This window comes from the organism of the source record quoted next, unplaced genomic scaffold, assembly GCF_019419815.1.
Source record: "Pyrus x bretschneideri cultivar Hongxiangsu unplaced genomic scaffold, Pyrus_bretschneideri_v1 Contig42, whole genome shotgun sequence".
Taxonomy (NCBI): domain Eukaryota; kingdom Viridiplantae; phylum Streptophyta; class Magnoliopsida; order Rosales; family Rosaceae; genus Pyrus; species Pyrus x bretschneideri.
In genome coordinates, this window is record NW_025999746.1 from 3,906,129 (window position 1) to 3,930,268 (window position 24,140).

The 24,140-nt window shown below is 36.6% G+C and overlaps 3 protein-coding genes across 7 annotated transcripts; all 3 read right to left on the minus strand.

Moving 5' to 3' along the window:
* Positions 1 to 3,690: 3,690 nt before the first annotated feature.
* Positions 3,691 to 6,113, minus strand: LOC103962632. The gene is made up of 5 exons (XM_048566617.1): positions 5,932 to 6,113; positions 5,723 to 5,792; positions 5,404 to 5,523; positions 4,705 to 5,300; positions 3,691 to 4,221 (listed from the first exon to the last, which is right to left on the minus strand). Exons 1-5 carry the CDS (start codon positions 6,111 to 6,113, stop codon positions 4,140 to 4,142), a joined length of 1,050 nt encoding a protein of 349 aa, XP_048422574.1. The 3' UTR covers positions 3,691 to 4,139.
* A 3,496-nt stretch (positions 6,114 to 9,609) lies between these two features.
* LOC103962631 lies at positions 9,610 to 14,181 on the minus strand. Its single transcript, XM_048566598.1, has 7 exons — positions 13,915 to 14,181; positions 12,660 to 13,062; positions 12,384 to 12,540; positions 11,686 to 11,730; positions 11,026 to 11,188; positions 10,518 to 10,888; positions 9,610 to 10,245 (listed from the first exon to the last, which is right to left on the minus strand). Exons 1-7 carry the CDS (start codon positions 14,041 to 14,043, stop codon positions 9,927 to 9,929), a joined length of 1,587 nt encoding a protein of 528 aa, XP_048422555.1. The 5' UTR covers positions 14,044 to 14,181; the 3' UTR covers positions 9,610 to 9,926.
* A 1,778-nt stretch (positions 14,182 to 15,959) lies between these two features.
* LOC103962629 (protein MEI2-like 4) lies at positions 15,960 to 23,324 on the minus strand. Of its 5 annotated transcripts, none has more exons than XM_048566635.1 (16): positions 22,674 to 23,324; positions 21,873 to 22,057; positions 21,622 to 21,667; positions 20,625 to 20,963; positions 19,721 to 20,097; positions 19,445 to 19,603; positions 19,200 to 19,316; positions 18,954 to 19,105; positions 18,767 to 18,849; positions 18,267 to 18,686; positions 17,520 to 18,174; positions 17,254 to 17,338; positions 17,096 to 17,164; positions 16,798 to 16,977; positions 16,653 to 16,672; positions 16,401 to 16,542 (listed from the first exon to the last, which is right to left on the minus strand). In XM_048566635.1, the coding sequence occupies exons 2-15, from the start codon at positions 21,948 to 21,950 to the stop codon at positions 16,667 to 16,669; spliced, it is 2,766 nt and encodes a 921-aa protein (XP_048422592.1). In that variant the 5' UTR covers positions 21,951 to 22,057; positions 22,674 to 23,324; the 3' UTR covers positions 16,401 to 16,542; positions 16,653 to 16,666. The 5 variants fall into 5 exon arrangements, with proteins under 5 accessions (XP_009373641.2, XP_009373640.2, XP_048422593.1 ...); XM_048566634.1 differs by having other exon boundaries at positions 16,653 to 16,678; XM_009375366.3 differs by lacking the exon at positions 16,653 to 16,672 and having other exon boundaries at positions 15,960 to 16,542; positions 22,674 to 23,323.
* Positions 23,325 to 24,140: the final 816 nt, after the last annotated feature.

Sequence of the window (24,140 nt, forward strand, 5' to 3'; positions counted from 1 at the left end):
TTATCTCTCTTCACGTGACATGTTGTATTTAAGTTTATTCTCTCGGATCTAATCTAGCAAGGCAGGTTACATGTGCAAATATTGCACAAGCTCTTAAAATTTAGATTATTAATTTGCTTTCGAATTTTGAATTGAACTGCGAAAGTTGGCGTTTAAAATGGGTTTAGTTTTAATGCAAATATAAAATAGGTGTAATCATGAAATTTAAAGATTGTATATAATGGCGGCTTTGTCTCTTTAAGTACACACTACGAATAATGATACATATAGACGAGGAATAATGATTCAATAAGCAAAACTAATTAAATGATTACATTAATTAAAGTCAATAATTTTTTGTTTTTATTAAACAAGAAGAAAAAGAAAAGGCAGAGACACCAAGTAGACATGGCCAGCAAAAGTGAAAGGGGGATGCTGGCATGCATAGCTGGTTTAATTGGAGGTCTGCTGATTGCTAAAACAATTTTTGGTCTTTCAAATTGTCACGTAAGCCCACAAACTTGTATGCGAAAAGTCATATTTAGAGGAGCTGTTGGAAATGCTCTAAGTTAATATCTTTAAAGCATCTCCAACAGTTTCTTTAAATGTGACTCTTCAAATATAATTTGTTTACTCACATGATAATTTGAAAATTATAATTTGTTGATTCCTTCAGTAGACTCCGCAAATCTTAGTACTTTTTTATTACTTTCATCTTTGGAAAAAAAAAAAAAAAACAGTTGACAAAGACATTCTTATAATAAAAATAATGTTTGAAGAGTGAGATAGGGAGTCTCTAAATATAGTGTATGACATTTTCTAAATGGGAAATGTTATTAACACTCCAAAAATCTCATTCTACACTCCTTACAAATGTATTTTTCTTTCTAATTATAGAAAGTGTGGAGTGCCAAATGAGATTTTTAGAGTGTTAATAACAATTCTCTTCTAAATTTGAAGACTTATTTGATAACTTTGTTAAAGCACAAAAAATCCTATGTGGCACTTCAACTTTAGTTTTGTGGAATTTCTTGGAGATGCTCTTTGTACAAAAAGCACAACATAATAATCCCCGTTGTCCATTACTGTGAATATGTGACGTGTGAGATTCTCTTATGTTTTTAATTGATCACGTCCCAATTATTAATGGTACATTTTTAAATACGTGACAAATATTTATTGAACAATAATGCTACTGAAACTCAATCTTGGTAAGAGAATATATTCAATGTCTACGGTGCACCCCACTAATAGAAAAAGACTATTACAATGCTAAACTTAGGGCATCAAAAGTTGATAAGATCGTCTCTGTAAAATAAATAACATTGTAACAGTGTTCTAACCAATCATATATTCTTATATGAGAATCGGACCATACGACTATCCAAAACAACAAACAAAAATTAAAAAATGGCATCGACGTGACAAAAGCCTTTTTGGTCCATTTCATCCTGGAATTTTAGTTGGATACACATGATCCAAGGTGGTGGACATTTGCCTTATTGTGTTTTAAATTTTGCTGCCTTTTATCTCTCTCATTATATGATTTAGAGAAATTTTATTTAAACCTATGTAACATATATCTACACCTAACTTATTATTTGCACTTATTTGATTTTTAACTAAACTATTAATATATCTTTAAACCCAAATTTATTACCTAATATACCCCTATAAATCCAATTCAATATGTGAATTTATTTTTACACCCATTTGATTTATAACTCTATCTTTACATCGTCTGGAAATGGACAATGAGAATTGAGGTGTGAATTCAGCCATGGCTGACAACAAGACTGACACTTATGTAGATGTTGACAAAAATCATGCATCACCATCTCTCTTTGTATGGTCTCTGTTTCATGAGCATATACGTCTGCTACCGTACCTTTTCATAGGAATCTTTCTATAGACTTCATGAAGTGCATGGAGCACTAGTAATCAAATTGGGTTTGTTCAAAAACATTACTATTTGTTTGACAAGATAATATCTCTGTAATTTCAAAAATGCACACTCGCATATCAATTGCAAATTTTGCTTATGAAATTTCAATCGATCTAGTACCACTATACAAGTCTAACCAACAGCCAAGCCTTAAAAATGCAGGACAACCACCAACAGCCTAAGATTTGCAACACACATTAATTTACAAGCACATATGTCGTAGACACAAGACTTACTTACCTGCAGGATATCAAAGGCTGCAAATTATATTGAATTATATTGTATTTCAAGATGCATCTTGGTTAGTCTCTGGTGTTTGAATGTCATAAACATTACTCTTTGTGTGAAATCGTAAATGCTAATTTAGTACATGAAATTTGAAGAATGTATATGTAAAATTCAAAATATTCATCTTCTAAACTCTAAAAAATTGAAATCAAACAAACAAAAAATTCATAAATTGAGTCATACCTTGGTTGGAGGATTCAAAACTTCAAAATCACCATCCATCAATAAAAAAATTTGTTTCTCTATGAGAGCTATTAGAGTTTTAGCCAGAATGAATGTAGGATAAACAAAGAGTGATCATAGGGTTTAATTATAGTGTTTGGGTTTATTGATAAATTTGAGTTTTATTATTAATTTTATTTGTACTTAATAGTAATTATGCAATAGGGTAAAATATACAATTAACATTTAAAATTTAAGTTGAGTGTAGAAATAGGTTACATGGGTTTAAATAAAATTTCCCTATGATTTATATCATCAAATGATCATATGATTAGTGGATAATGAAACTTTATCATCTCGTGTTGGATCACGTGATTAAAGTGAGAAAAAATTTGATCAGTATGAAGGGAGAATGACTTAGATGAAACGAGTTTAACATAATGTAGCATCTCAATTCAATAATGCATTGTCATGTATATATAAGTTTTTCTTTATAATGCATAATTGATCTGAAACACTATAGCGATAGCAAATTCGTTTCATGTAAATTGTTATTCCACGAAAGAGTGGACTGAAAGCGTGGCGACATGACATTCCTAATCCTCCCGGCTAGAAAGAGTGTCTTGGAGTCAACGAGCATTGGGGTCAACCACCAGACCATGGATCGTGGATGATCTACTTCTCTGTCTGAATCTGACCCCATTTCACACACTACATGTGAATCCACTACATCTTCCCAACCATGGTTCCTCGTTGGTTCAGTCTACCTGAGGACCCCATGAGGTGATGATTTTGCCATTGCAGAAGATATTCAGTAAAGTTGTCTGATTAGGACATATCTATACTGAATGAATCGTGAAAGATCGAGTGTGACGAAAATAAATACAACCCGTAAAAAAAGTCGTGCGTATAACATGGTCGAAGCACCGTTACACAAGTTTTTCTCCGTGACAAGATGGCTGGAGAGTGGAAATACAATGGATAGGTCAAGGTCAAGGTCAAGGTCAATTTCCCCATTTCGAAATGATCCATGCTTGCACGATACCATAGCGGTTGGTGAAAACAGGGATTAAAGATGTCTCCCTCCCACATGCTAATCGAAATGATACAAAATAATGCTGATATTGAGAACATTTTTTGACCTCATACGAAATCCGCTTTTTTTGTTTTCATCAACAATCGAACGAATTCAAAACAAAAGTAGAGATCCATCTGCTAGACAAGTAAAATGAGTACCAGAATGGGAATTCGATTTCGGGTTGAATTCTGCAGCATCACTTCTAAGCTGATCCACAAATCATCCTGCAGTAATGCAATTACGAGAAGAACGAATCATCTACTAGTTGCATTTTCCATCTTAAACACGAAGCATTCGTTTAAATGTAGTTTTTTGCATCTTAAAGATTCAAGACCAACTATTCTGCAAGGGTACATTAGCAGCCTTTACCACCCGAGCTACAATGCTAATGCATCATTCCTAGTAACTATTTATAACAAACTGATATATCGTTCTAAACCAAGAACCTGAACTAAATAGGTGAAGTGATAACAACCAGGCAAAGCTATGCTCATGTTACCAGCATGTTTGAGATGTCCAATTAACCAGTTTGACATTAGGTTAGTAGCTTGGGAGCTCAGGTGCTTCCAATGTTGTTGAGGTGTGTGGTTTGTGCAGGTGATGAAACATACTGGACTGTAGGCACTTGGTAGAGGTTGTAGTATTCGGCAGCATTCCCCTGCTGTAAATTTGTTCCAGTCTCCGTCTTCAAAGGTGATTGTACCCATATCCCAAGCTCGTTTGTTGATCAGTAGGCACTTCATCATGTGTGGCCTCGTGCCTGTGATAACTGCAACACAAGGACCATGATAATTTCAGTTTAATAACAAAGACTAGTCAAAACGAAGAAATGTTCTAAGAACTAACAACAAGGTTATGAAATTGAAAAGAGAGTGGAGCAAATATCCGGGATGTTGTTTTTAAGCATGATCACATGCAATGAAACTCTCCGCTTAACAAATCAAATATAACAGTTCCCAAATTGCGTAATATGTTTTGTTTCTTTCAAAGGAAAGTCACCCAAACCTTTCCTGCATTAGTAAATAATTGTATCTTTAAGAACATGTACTGTAACTTCTCAAAGAATACTCTTTGACTAGCATCCCCATTTAACGATACAATTTGCTTGGTGGAGCAGGGAAACTCCAAGTTTCAAAAAATAATAATAATAATAATCTAAAATAATCAAACTTTTGGCGTACATTAACCAACAAAAAATAAAGAGCATCCCTTGGGTTGCAACAGGGGAATCAAACTACCTAAAGATAGGTACCTTTCATATGATGTGGGTGCTTGTGAGGCAGGTAGTTCAGCGGAGTAACTGTGATCCACTTGTGCAGAATAATATGTCTGATTTGGAGCTGGCACAGCTTGTGGTTGCACAGCAGGATAAATGTAGCCCGTGTATGACATGTATCCATAGCTAGCAGGCTGTTGGTGTATGACACTCGGTTGAATATACTGAGGCTGAGGCTGAGGGTCCAACATTGGTGAAGTAAGACCGCCATATAACGAAGATGCATTTGGATCCTTCATGGAAGGCAGGGTTGCTGTGGACTGAAACTGTTCCTCCGTATATTGAGTTGGCATTACTGATTGTGAACCTGCATTTGGCACAGCAGGTTGGTCTGCATGATGGAAAAGACCCATGTTTCCTGTGTATCCACGACCATCCCACTGCTGAACTAGGACTGCCTGTGGAACATATTGAGGAAACAACACTTGTGGGGCTTGACTGATACGCGTTGAGTTATAATATGTAGTGCCTGAAGGAGGCAGGCTTGGGTATTGATCCTTTATATAGGAATTGTCATATTTGACAGGTGATTGTGTGGTAAGAGGATGAAACAGTGATAACAAATGGCTTACCTGCACAATAAAATCAACTGGAAAATAAGTACGGTTGATCAAGTGACGGCAATCCAATCGAGAAGGATGAAATGGAACTGATTCCATTACCAAAGAAACTTACTTGTTGGCAATTGAGAATGGGGTTAAACTTCTTGGAGCCCTTCTGGTAGTTATCTAGAATAGCATGTTTAAAACCACTCTCAGGCAAGGGGAGACATTCCTTGTAAATTCTGAATCTTACCTATACACAAAATTCAAGTGAATACGAATTAGTTCTTACTGAACAATAAATTAAGGCGGGAAATTCTAAAAGACGACCCATTAAGCATATTATTATGTCAATGGTGGTTTGGTTCGAAAGCTTATTTTCTCTTCCCATTTAACTTAAACAAAGACCCTTTTGCAGTAGGAGATGATACGAAAAGCAATACTAAACTCACCTGTGCGGGAAAGCTTCCACCAAAAGCCGTTCTTTCCAGCAGTGGTTGCTTCATACACCCCATAGAGAAACTTGACATCATAATCAAAGAGAAACAGCTTTGTGCCTGGCCAAATCCTCTCTATAACTTCCCTTCTTCCAGCAGGAAGTCCAAAAACACAGTATAGGTAGCATTCCGGTTTTGTTCTTCCATTGCACATAAATATATACCCGGAAAAGTCTTCCAGACCCAGAGGGTCCTTATGCACCCCATGATCCTCGTTAGCACAAGCAGAAGCAGAAACATGGTCATACGCATAATTTGAAGGGGCAGGAGCAGGGTAATACTTGGCACTTGTGTAGTCTACAACGGGCCCCTTGTTTTCAGATCCGTCATATCTTCTCTCAGTCATGTTGAGGACTAATAGGAAAGTAGCAAACCACCATTTCGGCAATGCCAAAGAAAGCAATATTCCATTAACGATTTCAAAACTAGAACAAGAAACAGATGTAAAAAATCTGAAACTAAATTAGCGAAATTCATAACAAACTCCTACAAGTCCTTGAATCGGTGTTGGAGGGAAAAACTAAATTGGCATAATAATTGCAAATCAACAACTCTACCACTATTTCACAGCTCTCTAAACAACTTCCAACCCAATTTTCCTCACATCGCCTCGTATGAATCCGCTTGGGGATAGGAAGGGAATCCCATCTCAAAAGTAAACCCTGGCTATTGTGGTTTCAGATATCTACATCTAGAGTACTAAAAAGTGTCACATTTCACCCTAGATTGCACTACAAGAAATATCTTGTTATGGTTTTATGAAAGCTTTGCTTGCATCTTCCCTTCAACCAATCACCCAAATCCAACAAAATCATGATGTGAAATATCTCCAACCCAATTTCTTGACCTACATTTTCCCTTTTCTACAAAATAAATATAAATTATATAAAAAATAAAAATAAAAGTTACCAGGTAACACTCAAAAACCCATTTCAACAAATGCATCAATGTTAATGACAGCTCAGAACAACATCAACCCAAAACTTTATTTCCAATTTAACTCAATTCGACACAGGAATTCACCAACTCAGTACAAAAGTCACTAAAAAATGCTAAAATTTAAGGTGAATAAAAAAAAGAACAAAAAAAAATCAGTTGGACGAGCATTTAAACACTGAAAATAAATCAGAGAAATGCAAAAATCGTACAAAAAAAAAAAAACCTCAGAAAAATGAAAAATTGGGACTTACCAAATGCAAAGGAGAGGAAACTTGGAGCGTCTCTGGAGAATTGGAAATTTTTAGGAGTCGGAAAATTTGCGCGTGGCGGGAGAAGGTGAAACCCCTACGTTACGTGTCATTATGGGCTTCCCACCAAAACTAAATTTTGTCACTAGAATTGAAAATAATGGATAATATTAGGGAAATTAAATTTGTAGATTAAATTTACAAATTAAATGATGTATCACTAATAGAAATGAGCACATTTATCAACGCTTAAGTAATAAACCAATTATCAACTTTCATGTTCTTTAGTTTTCAAAATTTAGTCTATAAATTTTGTCTTCTAGCATTACTCGAATCTACAAAGAATGGATTGACAATGACGTCTTGGTTCAATAAAACAATGATATGAGTAAAAAATTTAACATGCGATATGTATTGTAGGATCGAAATATTACATGACGGTAAACATGTTTCAAGTAAGTTGATCTCCACTAAAAATACTTGCTTGCAATCTATTTTGTTTTGTTTTTCCTCTTGCAATCTATTAGTAAGGAGTTGTGCGAGCCACAGTGCATTTTTGCTCTACACTCTCAAGTGGCGATAATGCTTACATTCCTTTTATCTTTGTTGGATGAGTTTTAAATTTTGAGATTCGTGTCTATCCACTGCATATATCTCAAAATCAAATCTAAAAATTTAAACTTATCTAACGGTGATAAATATGGTGGTAAACATCACCATCACTTGAGGATAGTGACCGGTGAGCAAATATATTCCCTATGATTTGGTATTGAACTCGTATCCACGGAAAACGAATTAAAATATTTTACTTACAAATAAAGAAAAGGTTATTATACAAAATGGTCCCTGAGATTTACATGATCAATAGAAATGGTCTTTGAGATTGAAAATCAATAGAAATTGTCTTTGAGATTGTCCACCATCCATGATTTTGGTCCTTCCATTAAAAACTCTTTGGGCAATTTTCAAAGCTTCATAACTCAATCAATTCTTAACCAAATTCGACACATAATATATCAAAATGAAGATAAGAAAGTCTAGAACAAGATTATACCTATTTGAAGGCCCAATGATTGCCAAAAATGGCCAGAAAATAGTCTGAAAAGTGACTGGTCCGCAGGAAAATTGAAAAACTCTCTGGAAACTAAGTAAACTTTAAACGTTCATAACTTCTTCAATACTTAACGAAATCAAGTAATTCAAAAACGAAAATCATACTTTTCAACAAGACAAAAAGAATGGTATCTTTCTTTACTTCTAACTCTCCATGGTTTCACTGGAAAACTACTTGAAAGTGGCTAACTCGAAAATGGTTAGCCAATTTCGAGCCGTTGTCCGACCAAACCACAGCGAGTAAGCCTTCGAAAAAGGTATCATTCTCTTCGTCTCGTCAAGAAGTATTTTTTTTTTTTTTGAATGACTCGATTTGGTTGAGTATTGAAAAAGTTATGAACGTTTAAAGTTTACCCAGTTTTCGGCAAATTTTCCAGTTTTCCCGCGGACCAATCACCTTTCAGGCTATTTTCCGGCCATCTCCGGCAATCATTGGGCTTCCAAATGGTATAATCTTATTCTACACTTTCCTCTTCATTTTGATATATTATGGGTCGAATTTGATTAAAAAACGATTGAGTTACAAAACTTTGAAAATTGCCCGAAAACGTTTTTAACGGAATAACCAAAATCATGGATGGTGGACAATCTTAGGGATCGTTTTTATTGATTTTCAATCTCAGAGACCATTTCTATTGATCATGCAAATTTCAAGGACCATTTTGTATAATAACCCATTAAGAAATACATCACTGAACCCTACTGCCTGGTGATTATTTGTGATTAAAAGAACGTACAACAACATAATAAATTAATTTTAATGATGATATTTCCCGTAGGTTTCTGACTTTTAATAATGAAGCAATACTTCATAATTTGGGGTAGAAAAAATTTGCGTTCCTTTTGATCTTTGAACTGTGGTTCTCTTCTGTCGAATTTTCAAATTCGCTCGAGCCTACTGAATTTTTTAATGGAAACTTTAACGAAAAATTCTCGGTATTGTTCATTTTAATGAAAAACTATATTTTTTACACTAAACAGTCAATGCTGGTACTATTCACTTTACCCTTTATTTTATTATTTTCGTTAAAACTCAAAGTTTTCAAGTCATTTTTATTATCTTTCATTTTTTTAATTCGTACCACAAATATCAATTTGTCACAATTTTCCGTCTCATCACGTGTAATGCGCATGACCAATGTTCAGAGGATCAACGTCATAAAAAATGTTAAACACAAATTTAATTAGTAAATACTTAGAACTTTGATGATGGAGTTATGAGAAAATTTTAAGAGAATTTAAAACGTACATGTGTAGCAATAATGGTATTCATACAAGCATGAATTTTGTCAAGTTAACCAAAATAGTGTCTGATCTATTCCACTCAAGTTTAAATCGTGCCCCGCTAATGTTTTTTTTAATACAATCGACAAATCAGCTCGAATAAAGAAAGTGTTTCTAAAATTTTAACTGAGGGCCCATTTCAAATTATGCAAACTTTGGACTGCCCAATTATCTATCATCCGGTCCATGAGCCCAATTCTGTAAAACGACATGTCGTGTATGAGATGAAGGTTAGCGTTTGATTTCCACAGAAGCACATCAAAAATGAAGGCGGCCGTTGCGTACTTAAAAATACACTTAGCATCATGTCCTCCATTTCCTCAAAGAAATTTGCATCTAAAATATACTCTAATCCACTTATCAGCACCATCCCGTCGAAAAAACTACGTACAATTCTCCGACATCTCGACAGCATGCCTACGCTCGACTCTTACAAAAATGTACTATGAAAGTTGTTACTCTTGAAAACAAGTAATAGATCTTTGAGCACCGACGTAAAATGAGAACAGAGAACAAGATAGGGAATTTCACTTCCGGGCTCGTAGTATCTGTCAGCTGGAACGTTTTATAACCATCTACGTGGTTTTGTGTAAACCAATGTTCAAATCAGAAGATATGGAAATGAGAAGGGGGCATGAGTGGAGCCATACAGCTTTGAAAACCCGTTTCTGATGAGCGCTTATAGATTGAGAAGGCTTGTTGGCGTTGTATCTGATATCGAATATGTGGATCAATGGATCTGCTGTACCAGATGAGATGTATAAGCCATCAGGAGACCACGCCTGATTGATCAGAGCTGACTGAGATTCACTGCTCTCTTGCTTCCACCCAAAAGCATGTATCTCTGTTTGCCTCAGTCTGATATCAAATAGTCGGAGCTGCTTCTCATGGGTCCTGCGTGTTATAAAACAGGTTAAACGTTAAAACTTCAAGCTCGTAAAAGAATACATAGAAATCGTAGCTGAAGAAAAGCCCTTCGTCCAAAATGCACACTCATATACATGTCAAAAACCTTGAGGCATCTTAACAAATAATATGATGCAGCATGCAAATGCATGAGGTGAACAAAACGGCATTCAGTTCTAGGAGCACTGACAAGGCGAATATCAAGACAGCACACGAGTTGATGATATGAAAATTCTAGATGAAAAATCAGTGCTTCTCACCCTGATTGAACCATGAAGATATTGAAGTCGCAAGGATTTGGCAAGACACTCATGCATTTACTTTCTATCTGATGTTTAAACTCTGCTCTTCCTGTGTTAGCGTCAAACCCAACAATTCTCTTGTCTGCTCCGGCTGATAGTATTATCTGCTTTTGGAACATCCCGGCAACTCCCATAACAGCAGATGAGTGCATATTCCTATGCAGTGTCTTTGGTTTCCATACATTCTCTGCATCAGCCTCTTTCCAGATTATAACAGCATGATCACTACCACCAGTGACAAAACAGGTATCCTCCCAGGGTGGGAAAACTATGTTGTTAATGATCCCTCTCACATGAGGTTTATCTTTGATGAAAGTAACACGACCTTTCTGTCAATGCACAAAAAGCCAAGAATCGGCATGTCAATTCTCTAAATTTGGGAAACTCATGGGCTGAGGGCATGCTGCTCAGGGCTCAGTGTACCCCACACACAATTGGAGCAATTAATTTTAAAGGTGGCCCTTACCCCTTGTGTTATATTTAAATCTAGGACTGATACTTGCGAGTCGCCACCATCAGCACTATAAACAGAAAATAGTCTGTTTCCATCAGGGTGCCAGGCTATATCTTCTGGCCATCTCCTGTTTGGAGATGCACAATCAGTAGAACTAAGTCGAGAAGCACTAGACCTGCAATTAAAAGAAACAAAAGGGATGACCGATCAGTTGTGCAAAGTAGAAGTGCATGCCTGCAAATTTAAGAGCACTGCAAAAGTGGCTAAGCAACTAATATTTAAGACATGAGATGAAAAATTGAAACGCAAGAATTTACAAATCCAGCGGTCATGACAAGAAAACATAATCACAGGTCTGCCTTTCTAAACAGACCAAGGAATAACAGCCACATAGATACCAACACCGGTTTTGAAACACGGAGATACTGCACCTCCTCAGTCAATTTAGGAAATACAGTCCATCAGTCAGAATACATCTCTATCAAAGGCATGTAATCATATAACTATAAGCTCAAATACATGCTTTTCCTAAATATATTATTATAATAATAATAAAAGGAGAAAGCTCGACAATATGACCTTATGCTCATTTCAATCCACTTTATATTGCTACCGACAACACAATTGTGAAGTTAAGAAATAATAATGTAACATGATGAATTTGAACTTTACCCCTTGGACTGAACTTGCCAGAAATTGACTACTCCATCCAAAGCACTGCAAACGTTCCAAAGCACTTGTTAAAATTGATCAGGTTTGCTAGCATTTGATGCATCTTGTAGTTACCAATTGTAGGACACAGTAAGCAATATACTTCAAGCTTTCTTTTAAACTTAAATTCTAAGTGTAAATTTACGTTGTTGCCTCTTGTTGGGCTGCTTACACAAATTCTTTTACCATTATTTTTCTTAATAACATAAAATATCACGATGAGGATTCAATTTCAATTAACAGAGTACAAGAGAATACTACCAGCTTATGAAAAAGAAAGACATATACATAATCCGAAGCAGGACCATAATCTGTAATCTATAATTTAATACACATTAATATGTACAACTACCTGAAAGGGTTAAAGATACCTGATAATTTGAGAATTTGATATATAAGTTACAGATTTAAAGCTAGAAGCCATTTCTACCCCAAAGACAACTATTAACCAAAAGATGTGGAAACAAGAAAACACGGGTTAATCTTATAACCCGAGGATATAACCATATAATATATGGACCCCACAAATTCAAAGGTGAAATCCTGAAAGAGTGAAATAAACACAACAGAAATCATGGATATTGATGACAAGTAAAAAAATGTTACTATTATGATAAAGAACATATCCTTCTTCCTTGGACAGCAAACATGTTAATTACCTGGTCACAAAAAGCTGATCATTCACTGGACACAAAGAAAGACTTCTCAACTTTCTCTTGTGCTGACTTGAGATGTGACTGCTTGCATAGCAGTTGATTTTACATGGTTGAGAGCTAGTGCGAACCAACGGGACTAATTCTTTGTGTTCTTTCTGTTCTGAAGTACATACAATTTTAGCATCACACACAAAGAAAAGCTGAAATATGTGGCCTAGAAACAGACAGTCAAGAAACACAATATGAACAACGAGGCCAGTCAACATGCTAGAGTCTTACCAAATTTCCGTTTTTTCCCATTATCTTGAACTTCAACGTCCTGCTTTGAAGAATTTCTATACGATTTGTCACCTTTCGTTCTGTTAGCACTCATAGACTGACAAGAAACTGATGGACTTGCTTGAGCACTATAATTAACTGGATTTTTCCCACTAGACCCTGCCACCATTGTAGGATGGGAAACTTTTGGGCCGACTGCAGGAATGAAAAGTTCCGTTTTTGATTGATGCTGGTGTCTAGAAGAACCTTCATTTAAATGTATAGGACTTGTTGATCTGCGCTCCACCTTTGCACTTTTCGTTCCACCACCCGGAGAACTCCTCGTTGACCCTACTTTGTCTTGGCGTCGAAGTCGAGCCAACTTAATTTCGGTATCAGTTAACCTCTTCTCCGTTTCTCCAAGCTGCACGCCTTTTCCAAATAAATAATTAGTGGATAATTCCCTTTGGAAGGCATCTCATAAGTTAAAAACACATAGAAACACACGTAATTTCGGGCATATCTAAGAAAAGGTTAATGCTAGGGAGACCAAATTTTTAAACCAAATGATGTGTCACCAAAAAGAAATAAGCACGTTAATCAACACTTGTAATAATCCAATCGTCAATGTCCACATCATTTGGCTTACAAAATTTGGGTTAGAAATTTGGTCTCCCTAGCATTACCCCTAAGAAAATGGTATATTGTCTTCCCTTGGAGATTTGAATTTGCAGCAATTAACTTCATATACAATGAGTTTAAACAAGGCCATTCGGCTAATCAATGGCCATCAAGGCGACTCCATACACTAAAGCAAAGTCATAAATAGCAGTGTTTATGATCAGACTCAAAATCTATGATCAGACTCAAAATCAAAGAGTTTTTTATTTCTAACTTCATCCCAAGAACCCTAAAAAGATTTCTTGTGCTGTGATCAAACCCAGGTGTGCATTTGCCATGATATTAGCCTAGGGCATAAAACCAATACATTTAATTAATCAAAAAGCAGTCCTAATTAAACTTTGTAAACCGCTAATTTGGGATTAGCAAAAAGATTAAAACTTTCAAGCTTAAAAAGCATTGCAGCAGCAGGTTAATCAAAACACTGAAAACCCATAATTCAAAGTTTATAACAGTATAGCAGCAGCAGAAGCATACCAAATGAATACAAACAAACAAGAAAACCAACATTTCTAAAAACCCCAATATGTCACCATCGAAATAACCAGAGAGAGAGGGAGGGAGGGAGGGAGAGAGGGGGATGGTGGGGTGCAACCTGAGTTTTGTAATAGTTGACGCGCTGGCGGAGATGGTGGACTTCCCGGGTGCGATGCTCGATCAGAGCGACGAGGGCTTCTTCTTGCTCTTGCCTGCTATCTGGATAGCCGTTCTCCTCTTCCGCCATATTCGTCTTGCTTGCGGCTTGTTTGCCGCCACCGCCGTCGTCGTCTGTGTTTTCCACCTCCTCTGTCTTGGGCTTCTTCAGAGCAGTTGTTCAATATTTCTTTGTCTGCTGCAATCAAATATTTTGGAGCAGTAGGAAAACCCAAACAAATTTTGAACTTTCTTCATTTTTCACTAAAAATTTAATTTTAAATAATCAAATATAATTTAATATTCAAAAATCTAAATTTATTTTTATTTTCTAAGTTAAGTAGGATAACTACCCAATATTTTAGGGGTTACTTCAAATTAGTCTCAAATTTGTAAAGCATTTTGAATAACTACTTAACGTTCAAAAAATTAAATATTTGTTAGTTCAACGGCGTTAAGTAATGACTTTATCAATATTAAGTGATGATATTTTTAGCATTAAATGATGAGGTAGACAAATAATTAAATTTGATCTTTACTAATGCTCGTCTTTGGAGCTCTAATTCTCAAATCGACTCTTTTCAACCAAGTTAAGCCGTCAACGTGCTTTGCCTAATTGTGTTGATTTAGAAATCCAAAGCTTCGTAGACAACGTGAGAATAAAACCCCGCTTTAATAATTGTCTGCATCGTCACTTAAAGCTAGTGTATCTAATAAATTTTCATTTTTCAAGTCATTAGATAGTTATTTAAAATATTTTAAAAAGTTATGATCAATTTGAAATTACCTCTAAAAATTAAGTAGCTATTCGAACTTAATCCTTATTTTTAATGACTTTCAATTAAAACTACAAAGTGTTACATGGTGGATGATCTATTTTATGGAAACAAAAAGAAAATGATTTATATTTTATTAATGAACTTTATTGGGATTTTCTTAATGATCTTGACTGGTATTTTTATTTATGTTGATTGGTAATTTAATGAAATAATAAAAGCATGACAAATGCTAAAGAGTAATTGATGATTTCAGAGTGCTAATAACATGTCGCATTGTTATATTTTACGGTAATTTTTTAAGAATAGTTAAAAACATACATATGATGCTACTTCGTATTACGGTTTAGTAGTATTTCTCTTCACTTGTAAGTGAGAGGTTTTAGGTTCAATTCTCGGCAAATGCAAATTTGAATCACATTATTGATAGCTCATTGTGAGCCTTAGTCACTTACCCACGCACTTAGTGTAAGTAATATTGTTTGTTCTAAAAAAAAATGTACTTACGATAGATATGTTAAACATTTTCTCTTTTTAATATGTCCTCTTTTTATATAAAAAAATAATAATTAGATAAATGTGCCTCTTAGAACACTTGAAGAGACTACATGTGTCAAAAAGAACATCACAACCCTACAATTACAAACATATTTAAAAAAAAAAAAAAATTTGAAATAGATCCAATTTTTATAGACCCTAAACCATAGTCATGAGCACTAAAACATTGAACTATCGTTGAGGCTCCACGAGGAAAAGACCACACCTATTTCTAATGATTTGCAATCGTTGGCAAAGAAGCCTTGCTATGAGTCCCCCCAACCAAATGTCAAGTTTCCTTCTCATAGTTCTTTGACAAGCGCACAAACTACAAACACCAGCACCTCAGGTCTAAACAATAGTCGCCGCCCCAAAGTTTGAGATAAAACAAACCGCTCCATGGCCACAATAATGAAAGCTCACATCGCTTTCGCATCGGCAAAGTGAGAGAGCTATCACAACCAGAAACTGAAGGCTATACTCGACACACTGATAGAGCGACTGCAACGAGAAACAAAGAGGGAAAAAAGAGGGAGAGATCAAGAAGGATTGATGCCAACCCCAACGCCAAAGGCAGTGGTTCCTAAAAGAGGATTATCCAAGGAGTAGGAAACTTTTCCCTCCGGGGTTCCAAAAAAAAAGTACCAAAATACAAAACATTCAACAAGAAAGACTGCAAGAGAACACACTCACATAGCATCAAAGCAAGATTAGAATTTCAAAAATTTCAGCAACTGGAGTGGTACTCAAAAGTACATGTGTGCCTCCATCATTGGCCAACCAGAAAAAGGTCCCACATGAGCAAAAGGTAAAAGTTAAAACAAGGTTAAAAAAAAGCCTTAGCACAAGGTTCTGTGAGTGCCTGCCTGTACACTGAGACATTGTTCAACAAACAAGACTCCAAAATTTTAAGCTTCGTCAAGACATTCTCTGTGCCCATAAGTTGGCTTAATACCAGAGAAAATACCAAACGGTTGGGAAGTAACCCTCTCGGTTGAGGTAAATCCGAAACTGAGTAGAAGCACTCCTCTATAGTAAAAAATGAAGTCAATAGACCACCCCTGCTGTAGAGAATTGGAGTGGTTATACTCGTAGTAAGCCGGCAATAGGTTGAATGGTTAGAAATCTTGGTAGAACAAGTCTCGGTCGGATTCCTTGGAATTTTCCTCTCCGTTTACAGTTGCTGAAGGGCTCCCGTGATTATGGTTATCATCGTAGCCGGCTGTTCGAGGTTTTCCTGGTCTTGATCTGATGTTGGTACCCATGGGGAAGGGTTCCTGTTGAGAGAGGAAAAAATAGGTCAGTCTTGGGATCCTATTAACTGAAAACCCAATTTAAGATAACTCAAGACATTCCATCCCCTTGCACACAGAAATTGTCACTTAACTGGGGCAAACATTCTCAGAACTAGAACTTTCCTCGTACCATGAATTTTGGAAATGAAAGACACGAGTTTCAAAAAAGACGACCAATTAGATTAATGTAGTATAAAAAAGGGAAATTAGAGGACTGTTCATCTCACGATATCTTACCGGATCACCAGCATTTGGACCCTCTGTGTGGAAAAGTATGGGACGGCAGCGTTTGTCCTCGTTCATTAAGCTTGAGTTCTGGAAATGGGCAATAAGAGCAGCTTTACCCTGAATACGAGCATACGCAAGTGATGCCACCTTTTCACTGTTAAACTTCTCCCATTTTTTTCCATTGAATGCCTGTAACAGATGTGTAATCTAGTTTCAGTACGGCTATGAAAAGGCAGAAACAAAGAAATATATCACAGATATAAAAGCATTTGTTCATATTGAGCGGATAGCTCTCATGCGGTCAAACCTTATAGAACGGAACAATCTGATGAGGATCAATCATGTTGATGAACGCATATCCCACATTGCATTTGTTCTGTGAGAGGTTAAACAGACAAATTTTGGATTAGAAAAATTATAACTTCTATACCCAACAAAAGATGATATTCTAAACAATTTCCTTGCCTTGAAGTCGATTGGCAAATAAAGAAAGTCATAAATTCCTCGACACTGCTCATCAATTGCAGCAAGAAGCATCTTTGAAGTATATCTGTAACAACCGTTAATTAGTTTAGCAAAATGGCAAAATCCCTATGTACAACCGGATAGCAATTTTTACGAAAATATGCAGTTTCAAGAATCCATCGTTATCACAGTACTGTAGTGGATGAGTGTAAAATACCAAATAGAAGATGCAATACATCAGAACAGTTGGGGGACAATATACATACTTGTTGGGAATGTTCTTGATCATCAACGTGGTGCGTCTGTCTTCCCCACGGAGTATACGTTCAACATCAAGCTCATATTGTCTCTTATCAGCATTGTTAGGATTTGCTTCATTTCTTCGGTGAGACAGGTTTCTAACACCACGTTCGTTTTGAGAGTCAAAAGAGGTAGGCATTGAACTCATTGAATTCCTACCAGGAAACATGTGGCCCATCTCCTGTGAAGAGCGCTGCCGGGTACTGGTAGTCATGTCCAAGAAATTTCCACCAGTAAGAGAAAAGAGGTTTTGTGAAGAAATCTCCATAGGATGCATCTGAGGACTACCAGCAAAACGTGGAAAGCCAAGAGAACCCAAGTGAAGATTAGAAGTGTCAGGAGACTCCCCTGAAAAGGCATGCTTTTCCCAAATGGAAGGGTTAACAGCTGGAGCTGATCCTACATGGAGGTGCACAGGCGATGTACCACTCAGCATATGAGGTGGTGTCCCGTGGAATCCTGGCATTTGGGGAAAGTGATGCGCACTATGACCACTGATAAATGATGGTGAATTCTGCCACATCATAGGACTTGAAGGATGCTGCTGGTACGAGTTGGAGTTATTCCAAAGATAGGGATGAGCATGGACCGGGCAGCTCCCATTTCCAGGAGATCCAAAAGCTGTGTAAGAAAACAACTTGTAAACAACAAATTCACCAGAATGATGCTACGTTAAAATCCGCATTACAAGTAATATTTCTGTTAAACAGTACCTCCTCCGTTCGGTTCCACTAGGTGACCATTTGCACTGACAGTGGATCTTCGGTCTGTTCCTTCTCTCATTCTAAGTCCCAGATTGCCATTTATGATTCCAATAGCACCAGAAGTGTTGCATGGAATACCATGGGCTAAACTGTCATTATACTCAGGAAGCGAATGAGGATGTATGCCGGGAGCACTCTGATTACCAAAATTCATGTCATCCAGAGACCGTTCAGTGTCACGAAGGCTAAACTTTTTCCCTATAGATGCCAATGTCGCTGGAGTGGGAAAGACGTCTGGAACACTTGAACTCTGATGAGATAAAGCGTTTTCAATAAATGCACTCACAGGTGAACGGACAGCAGAATGTAAGCCCAGGCTAGATCCATTAACCATGCAGCTGGATGTGACCATTCCAGGATGAAGTGTCGCTGTATTAAAAGAAAGGTAAGCACTGTATAACAAGATAAACACAAATTGATGCAACAGTTCATAACAAACAGATTCATACCCTTGGTGCCTGTTGATAAATTGTCAGACAAACCATTACAAAATTTGAATTCATCCCGGTCCCGCTCGGAAACTTGAGCCAAACTGCACAAGGAATGTTCTTTCTTACAAAGGAGAAAATTAAGAATTTCAAACTTAAATAAGAATACGAGATATTGTAATCAATAGTAAGAGTAGCTTATCAATACCCCCTCCTTATGCCCCCTGGACGGCTCGGTTCAAGCTTGATCTGCTTTCCTCCAATCTCACTCCTATTCAACGCATGGAGAGCAGCTTCTGCGGCTCTAACATCATAAAACTCTATGAACTTGTTATGAGGCTTGTGTGGAGTCTCACGGATCTGAAAACAAAAATAACAACCACATAAAATACAAAGTTCTTTCTTTCTCTTAGAAGCAAAGCAAGATAGGAAAGGGGAAAATCGGATGCCTTACTTCTTTAATTTCTCCATAGGATCCAAAAATTTTAGAAAGCTCATCACTAGAAACAGAAGAATCAAGGTTGAATAAAACTAGCGTTCCTTGGTTAATATCTTTATCAGAAGGATTGTCCTGACATATTGGCAAGTATAAAAGCATGATGGAACAAAGCAACATGAGAATGTATAAAACAAGACGAGAAGAACGAGGTCGCGAATCTAGCGGATACAACAAAAGTGAATAACAAGTGATCATCATACCTTGGGTATCGAATAATGTATGTCAAGCTTCCTATGCCTCAGTGCCTTACTTTGAAGTGCTCTTAGTGCATTTTGGGCAGCCCTTATATCATAATAAGAAATCATAACAAACCCACGATGCTTGCAGGCAGTGTAAAGTGCCCGAATATCTCCATATTGCTAACAGAACAAAGTACAATTGTCAATTTAACTGGCTTGCACGGAACTCTCAAACTAAAATAAAATACATGAATAAATAATAAAAAAGTAAAACACTTGAAAAGGAGGTATAAGCACCTCAAAAAGAGCCTTCAATTCCAAATCTTCAATGTTGCTATTAATATTGCGAACAAAAAGTGTACGGGAAGGGTGTTCGCCATAAGGGTGTTCACCCGCAATTGAGCTATTATAAACCCCTTGATCATCTCCTTCCATTTCCAAGCCACCGCTGCTGCTAAAGAGATCAAAATCTTCAAATCCATCACCAATATTAGCATAAGCCTTATAACCCGGCTCATCTGTCATGCCAGAAAACAAGTCATTGTCATCTGGAAGGAGATTTCCAATTGTTTGTGCCTCAATTTCTTCAAGAGATTCAAAGGGTTCTTCCTCATGTTGGAAGGCAACGTTATCAGTAGACTGATGAGATATAAAATCATTCTTCAGTAATCGCACTGCATATTGAAAAAGGGAAAAGAAAAAAAAAACAAAAAAAACAAAAAAAAAAAGAGATGTTAAGATAATAAATATGCATATTTGTGGAAAAATGTGCAGAGTAATACATCAATCAAGTAGCAGTCAGCTTAAGTCAACTCAACCACGACTTATCCCAACAACTGCAAATGTGACGACTAACATAAATAGAAGCAGCAAACAAATTAGAACATGTGTTATACATGGACAAGAAGTTTAAGAAACATTTTGGAGCCAGATAATTCAAATGCAGAAACTTTATGCAAAATAACATTTGATGTCGAAACTTCTTAGACATAGAATTGAAGAAAAACTATTGTGAGAAAGCTAAATTTTGCAGCTTCTTCTGCATGCTTTTTATGAATGAAAGAACTGCAGATTGATATATCTACCGACAAAACTAAAGAGTATGGTCAACATAAGTATCTGATTCGAGAATACAGAAAGTAACATTAACCTCATGAAACATATGGACAAGCATTTAATAGACTTCAGAAGGAAAACTTACACTTTTTGCTAAAAGTTTCGGACAAAGAGCTTGAGAACAGACTACTTTCATGCTGGGCACCAGGAATGAGAGTTTTGCCGCCAACCGAGCTATAAGGTGTTGGCTTTGCGGACAAGTCTGACCACAATTTTGGTTGGTGATCCATAGGTTTCCATGAGGCCTTGGAGATGTTGGGAATTCCTTCAACAACGCTTAGCCTTTCTGTTTGCTCCCCAGCCAGATTGGATTGTGGGGGATCCAAGTAATCCACCGACGGTGCCCCGTTTGGTAAATACATTTTTGATGGCATTGAAGAACCCAACGTGCTGCCAGGTGTCGGTACCATTCCACTGACTCCCGCTGAAGGACAATATTTACACAGGAGATTAGGAAAAGTTATGATTCTTACCGTAAAATAGAGTAATTCAAATTCAAAGTATGACAATGGATCAAGGTTATAGTCTGAAATCAACAAAAATACAATTTCAATAAAACAAGTTATGGCATTCAGAACTTCTGGCAGACACGGTACCAGAAAAGAACCACTTCGTGATCCATGGCACATTTATTTGCTTTCAATCAAAAGACTTTCAAGTTTAGAGCGTTAAACCAATTACTTTGTAAAGCAGTAAGAACTTCTGTTTTGAAGTTGGGATTTCGAGCAGCCAGTTGTCATCCATTTGACCAAAATGAAGACAACATACTTCAAAACCTTCGGATTAATTTTATCACAACTACTATTTATGTTAATTCCCTCTTTACCAGGCATGATCTAACTATGTAGACACGTGTGGCAACTCAAACCTAAGCATTGAGTGAGAGACACTGGTTAGCTTAGCATCACACAACACGTCACAGCAGTTGTTAATAAGTTAGGGGCATCTGTTTGGTTGGGAAATTATTCCAACAGATAATGTGGTATAACTAAACCCAGATAACCACCGAAAACATAAGATAACCAGACACGACAAATAAGCTAATAGACTTTCTCAGGCAAGTTTCCTGACAGGATGCTCACCTTGGTAATCGGGCATGGTTTTCAGCTTCTGATATCCGACTTGTCTCTGGTGAATCAAAGTTGGCAAAGTGATATATATTAAGACAATGGCAAAATGGTACGATGTGCTAAAAATGAGGCAAAATTTTATGATAGAGTTAAACAGGGTAAGATGCCTAATAAACACCAGTGCGATATGTTGAATGAAACAATGTGAAAACTTCACGAATTACTAATGGAACAACTTTCATGGTAGCAAGACAAAGAATTACCTCAGAAGGAAAAGGGATTTCTTCAAAGAAGTGAGAAGAGACAGATACACCCCTTTGATCCATTATTTCAAATGGCATCGTGCAGCACTCCGAAACCAGAGAATATTACCAAACAAAACCGAAGAATATAGTAAATTTTGAGCTTTCTCAACTGCCGAATTTGTCTACGTTACATGACTCCTTACCTGAAAATTAACAATAATTTAAAAACTAAGATTATCCTCAGATTATTACCTAACCATAAATTTCTAAAGCGAAATTGAGAATGGCATTTAGGAATTCAAAGAAAACCGAGATCAAATTACACAAAGCATGAAAATTTACTCATTAGGGTCTAAAATTTGGAAGAACTTAAGATGTTTTTTCTTTCCTTACAACCTCAGAGAGATGAAGGAAATGGGGAAAATAGTAAGAAAGTGAAAATGTTTGCTTACCTACCAACAACCAAACACAATAACCCCATTTGATTGCAGAGAAAAAGATAGGAAAACAAAATTAAAACTTAATAATTATGTTTTCCTAAGTTCCTCAACAACCTAAAATACATCAAAATTGAAGTTTAAACCCTTGAAAAAATAGTGAAAAGGCAAAGAGCAAAAGATCAGGAAGAACATGAAAGCAGTTGGAGTTTAACCCTTGAAAGTTTTAAGAAAAATGATAAAATGGAACTCTAAGTTTCAAAATTTACACAGACTAGAGGAAATTAAACAGCAAATTATAACCCCAAAAAATGGTAAAATTCACATCAAAAATTGAAAAAACAAAGAACAAGGTCTGACCTAGTAAAAACAGAAGGCTCACCAGCACAATTGTTCACCATGTCCAAAATTCAGCTCCAAAATTCAGACAAAGATCATCACTTTATCACAAAAAAAAAAACGGAAACTTGTGAAACAACAATGGATCTCAGCACCTATGCATCTGAACCCTCTTCTCCTTTTGCAGCATTGCAAGTTGTCACACTCACCACAAGATTGGAGAGAGAGAGAGAGAGAGAGAGAGAGAGTATGAGAACAAAAACCCAAAATTCTCTTCCTTTTTCTTATGTGCTTGCTTCTACCTAATCCTTTTTCCAGCCCCCAAAAAATAGAGCTTGTAGCCGGAAAAGGACGGGAATTCCGGCGAGGGAGAGGCGTCCCGCCTGTGGGTCAGTTACTGTGGAGGAAGATAATACATAAAGAAAGCTGTTTTACGAATTTGTTTAATCTGAGAGGTCAGAGAGAGAGAGAGTTGGTTGGCTTTTGAGGATTTGAAATAAAAAAGAAGAAAAAAGGACGAGGAAGGAGGAAGAAGAAGACAAAGACAAGAGAGAGAAAGAAATGGAAGCGGGTTTCCTTGTGTGTGAGGAGAGAGAGAGGAGAGAGAGTGTATGTGTTGAGGTTTTGCGGATAAAATCAAAAGAAGAACATGAAATGGAAACTGAACTGAAGACACAAAACTCAACTCAAAAGAGCGAACCACGAGGGGCTTTAAAACCGGTGGGGAGTGCCAGGGTGGGGTTGAGTTGTGTTGGACTGGATTGGATTGGATTGGACAAACAAAAATCACCTGTCTGTGACCCTTCTTCTTTCTCTTCTGAACCTGTTTTGAGTGTTTACCTTTCACTTTTGTTTTGACGTTTGTGATCCGACCCATTTTCCACTTTCACGTTTTGTTCGGGTTACTTGGTTACTACTCTTGGCTTGCTACTTGCAACCTCGGCTTCTATTTTCTTGTCTTTTCTTTTTTAATTTTAGGAAAATGGAAATTTACAATACCCCTAATGTAATCAAGAGAAAAAGAATCTCTTGAGTACACACAAGTTACAACAACTGTTACAAAGTTTGGTTCACCGAATTTGGAAGAAGAGTTTGAAACAAAACTAGGATTCCATTTAAATTATGCTCTTAAGTTACTGCGCAATGAATATCTTTCATTAAGGTATTGAGACGCCAAGGAACCTCAAACCTAAGATTAATAACATGAATTTAGAATTTTAGAATCCTCTTCAATCTTAAGCGTCTCTAAACCTGCTTGCTAATGACAAACTTTAATCTATCAAAGAGAGTTTGTCCTAGAACATTATAAGTGTCTTTTGTATGTGCTATCGCATTCACTAGTGCTACATACACATTTTGAATTGAAAAGCTCAAGGCTTATAAAGAGTGAACCATAAAAGTTAAGCTCGAAATAAGACCAGGATACGAGCATAATGATGAGATTGAGATTGCTTAAAAAGTCATGATTTTCGCACTATAAAGTTGTTAACAAATGAACCAAAACCTTACG

What these genes read in the sequence shown, in the direction of transcription:
- LOC103962632 (XM_048566617.1), bottom strand. Translation starts at nt 6,113, where the DNA reads ATGACTGAGAGAAGATATGACGGATCTGAAAACAAGGGGCCCGTTGTA. An exon ending in GGTCTGGAAGACTTTTCCGG is followed by an intron (nt 5,793 to 5,931) that starts GTATATATTTAT and finishes TATGATGTCAAG; the next exon opens with TTTCTCTATGGGGTGTATGA. An exon ending in GCACCCACATCATATGAAAG is followed by an intron (nt 4,222 to 4,704) that starts GTACCTATCTTT and finishes CTTGTGTTGCAG; the next exon opens with TTATCACAGGCACGAGGCCA.
- LOC103962631 (XM_048566598.1), bottom strand. Translation starts at nt 14,043, where the DNA reads ATGGCGGAAGAGGAGAACGGCTATCCAGATAGCAGGCAAGAGCAAGAA. An exon ending in TCAACTATTACAAAACTCAG is followed by an intron (nt 13,063 to 13,914) that starts GTTGCACCCCAC and finishes AAAGGCGTGCAG; the next exon opens with CTTGGAGAAACGGAGAAGAG. An exon ending in TGGGAAAAAACGGAAATTTG is followed by an intron (nt 12,541 to 12,659) that starts GTAAGACTCTAG and finishes TATGTACTTCAG; the next exon opens with AACAGAAAGAACACAAAGAA.
- LOC103962629 (XM_009375366.3), bottom strand. Translation starts at nt 21,950, where the DNA reads ATGCCATTTGAAATAATGGATCAAAGGGGTGTATCTGTCTCTTCTCAC. An exon ending in ATCAAGAACATTCCCAACAA is followed by an intron (nt 17,339 to 17,519) that starts GTATGTATATTG and finishes CGGTTGTTACAG; the next exon opens with ATATACTTCAAAGATGCTTC. An exon ending in AGATTGTTCCGTTCTATAAG is followed by an intron (nt 16,978 to 17,095) that starts GTTTGACCGCAT and finishes CATCTGTTACAG; the next exon opens with GCATTCAATGGAAAAAAATG.